Source organism: Penaeus vannamei, chromosome 8 (assembly GCF_042767895.1).
Source record: "Penaeus vannamei isolate JL-2024 chromosome 8, ASM4276789v1, whole genome shotgun sequence".
In the NCBI taxonomy this organism is placed as follows: domain Eukaryota; kingdom Metazoa; phylum Arthropoda; class Malacostraca; order Decapoda; family Penaeidae; genus Penaeus; species Penaeus vannamei.
Genome location: NC_091556.1, coordinates 7,031,097 through 7,034,947, shown reverse-complemented (window position 1 = coordinate 7,034,947; position 3,851 = coordinate 7,031,097). Strand labels below are relative to the sequence as shown.

The window sequence follows — 3,851 nt, the reverse complement described above, 5'->3', positions numbered from 1 at the left end:
TCATCACCACTATTTTTACATAAACAAACATACATTCATAGATATATGTATACAAATCCCCATATAGTTATCTATCAAGTTGCCTATCTATCTGTCTTATAGAAATGGAGCCCGTGGCGTTGTATTTGTGTGCATGTGTCGTTTGTAGGTGTGTGTGGCTGTGTATGTATGTACACGTACGTGTGTATGTATTTATATGTTTGTGCTTGCCTGTGCCTTGTACATGTGTATGTGTATGTATAATGTATTTGTATGTATTTGAATGCTTGTATCTGTCTGTCTCATTAGTGTAAATGTGCGTATGGATTGACTATATGTACGTGGTGTGGCCTGCGAGTGTGTTAAGTATGTCCTATCTAACGCGGATCCTTGTCCGACAACAGACCACGTGTGGTCCCCCCTCAGCTGCGGCGGCGGCGGGGCTACCACTCCTTACAGCAAAAATGTCCTTTTTCCTGATACAAAAATGCTGTAAGGCTGAGGTGTAATAACGGTGATAGGTTTCATATTGTTTTTAATTGTTTAATTTCTTTATATGGGAAAAGGTCCTAGTTTTTTAATATTTTTTTAAATCTACTTTTCTGGTTGTCATTGTTTCAAACTGTTCGTTTTGTATGACCTTTAAACCTGTCCCTGCTAATCCTTGTGAGTCAGGTACATCCTTAAAAAAAATAACGGATGTTATTATCTGTAATGAATACAGCCAACGATTTTTTTTTTTTTTTTTTCTTCGTCTTTTTTGTTCATAAATCTTTTTACTGTATTTCAGTGTCAAGGCTTTTCCTTATATTTGAGTTCGAGACGTTATGCAATTAACGATTTTCTTTCTTTCCGGCGAAGATAACAAAATCGTGTATATTGATTTATTCCTCTCGGATAAAAAGGAAAAACAAAACTTGAAAGGAAGACAGATTATGGTCAAAGCTGGTGTGGTTTAACAGCCAGTTTACATCATACTTTAAAAATAACTAATCCTTTTATCCCTTTTAACATTTCCACTCGTTGGTTACGCACCGGCGGCTCATCCTTGAGGAAAAGAAGTAAGGTAAACACGAGAATAAACTAAGCCAGCTGCCTAGCATTAGTCACGGGGGAACACAGCAAAGGTTGTCACGCATTAAACAACTCCAGCCTGTTTAAACCACGGACACCATATTTGAAATAATGGCTTTCGGTTCCAGGGCGTTATGACGAATCGTGACTGATCGCTGGCAGGGCTGTAATTTGAGTCACCTTCAGTACGATACGTTTTCCTCCCGGGAGTCGTGATTTTATGAATAACTTCCCGGCAGCCTCGGGCAAAAATTTATGAATAATGGTCAGCCACGACCAGCGCCATATTGGTTTTGATTACGTAGCCTCAGTATATTAATTTTGTTACCAGTATTATTAAGAAAATGTTATGTAATAATATTCCATCAATTATTTATCTTAATCCTCCTAGTTTCATTACTACGTTTACTACATACCATAAATGTCAGTGTACGACAATAATCCTAATTCTTATAACATTTTTGTTTTGATAGATTAATCTCAAAATCAGTTTTTTGACACTGTAGTTACGATAAGATTGTTAATCATCTAAATACAAGGCTTGAAAATGTTAAAACTAAATTTTAAAAATCTGAAAAGAAATTATAACGGCACCTCCCTATTACTCATCCATTCTTGGAATTCAGACGTAGATGACGTCACACACGAGAGAGGGTGGGGAACCCGTTACGCTGCCAGACACCCCAGGAATTTCTCACACTAACGATCTTTTTATTCTGTTGAAATAACACGTAAAAGTATTTGTATAAATTAAAAAGTTTCTTATTCTAAAAATAGATTCTTTGTACTTCCCCATTTCTTGATAACGAATTGTTTTCTGTTGTTCTTTTAAATGCCTAATTGTCATAATACCATTCTGGAAACTCAAGAGGCAGGCAGATTCTTGTGCTACATGGAGAAACAAGTGGTGGCTGAGTCATAATCTTGGGTCGTTTTACAATGGGTTACAGGAATAAGCACCAAACGTTATATTTTTCTAAAACTACGTTATTCGAAAACTTAAAATCTCCATTACTTTTTTTTCTTTGTTGTGCTTCGGTATAGTCAAGGATACATTAAATCGCGGTTTTTTTATTCGAACAAGACTTTTCTTTTAACGGGAACGTAAAGTGAATTGATTATTCAGTACCATTTTAGACAGAAGTGATATCAAGCGAAAGGGTTTCGAACACAGATGTTTCACCCGTTTGGTAAGATAACGGTATATCGTTGCCAGATACCACTTGTACCTTATTATCACAACTCTTATATTTATTTCCTCGCATAAATTTGGAAAACGACCATAGACGATACAAAGACACTATTAGATATCAGAAATATGAATAGAGTTATGCAAAGTCGACAGTTTTCTCTATAAGGACGAATATCTATCGGAGACGAAACAATGTACACGGTATGCCAGATGTACGATAATAAAATACCTATACCCTAAATAATCTATCTACATTACGCTACATATATATTCCCCTGAAATCCGCCCTCAATACTATTCACCAACGTAATAGTATCCAACGCATCATTATCTCTCCTTATTAATTAACAGATGTCAATTAAGGATAAAATTCGCATGGAGAGGTCGACGCGGAGATGCCAGAGGTGAGATGAGAGATCGGAGAGCAGAAGCGGGGGAAGGTGGGTGGGGGTCGGAGGGGGGGAGGCGGAATTCTAGGAAAAGTGTCCTGACGTAGGCCTAACAATAGATGGGGGGTGAGTTCATTATATCGTATGTCCCCACACACACACACACACACACACACACACAAAAAAAAAACACACACACACAATATATATATCACACACACAACACACACACACACACACAAATATATATATATTATATATATATATATATTATTTTTTATTTTATTTTTGTGTGTGTGTGTGTGTGTGTGTATGTAAAAGTATATACATCTGTTTTATGTATATACACACGTTTTTACACATGTATATATGTTATATGTTTAAATTTATAGATGAATACGTAGAATATATGTTGTATGTGTGTGTGCATGTGTGTGTGTGTGTGGTATGTATGTATGTATTTATGTATGTATGCATGCATGTAATGGGAAACTAATGTCGATTCTACGGACATCACCCCCACATTCGGAGAAATGCCTTTCCAGGGTACGTCTTGCTAAGGTTACACATATTAAAAGTCTCATAAGGAAGAACTGGGAGATCTGACGAACCACAAAGGCCTAAACTATAACAGAAGGCATGCAATAAGTATAGATAATCAAGCCGTCTTATGGCGGCACAGAAGTCAAACCAGCAATGCGACGTGGATTGCCAGAATACCTTTGGATACAGTATTGGGCAGGGTGGCTGAGTGATTAGAGCATTGGATTCAAAACTGTCGATTTGTGTTCGAGGGTTCGAGTCCCAGCCGGCGGTTGTTCCCTGGCAACCCCCCTCGGTTGCCTACGCTTCCCTGTGGATAGGGGGACGTAAAAAGAATATTTAATGGACGTCACTGCTACTCGTAAAAGAAGCTATGATAACCTTCTCCCCACTGGTCATCATGATACCATCTCAAACAACATATGACCACTTGAAGAGTCTGGGGAGGCCTATAGAAAGATGATTAAAAGGCTGAGAGAAGAGGTGAATATGCTGGCAGCGGCTGGGCAAAGTGCGAATAAACCTAGATGTGGACGCCATGACCTATATCTCGGAGTGTCGGATACCTTTCAGACCACATAACACGAGGTATAGAGATGATGTACTATTTATTTAATCTGATGCACGAACGATTTATTCATACTATCCTGATTCATTTAGAAAATTACCATAGT

General features: G+C 37.8%; 1 protein-coding gene across 1 annotated transcript in view; it reads left to right on the top strand.

Annotated features, from left to right (window-relative positions):
- The window catches only part of LOC138862288 (neurofilament heavy polypeptide-like), a 15,139-nt gene extending 11,746 nt beyond the window's left edge, over positions 1-3,393 (top strand). Inside the window, exons 12-14 of the mRNA XM_070123997.1 lie at positions 384-471; positions 2,597-2,685; positions 3,317-3,393. Of these exons, the coding sequence (XP_069980098.1) occupies positions 384-471; positions 2,597-2,685; positions 3,317-3,393 (254 nt within the window). The remainder of the gene's footprint in view (positions 1-383; positions 472-2,596; positions 2,686-3,316) is intronic.
- The last annotated feature ends 458 nt before the right edge of the window (positions 3,394-3,851 follow it).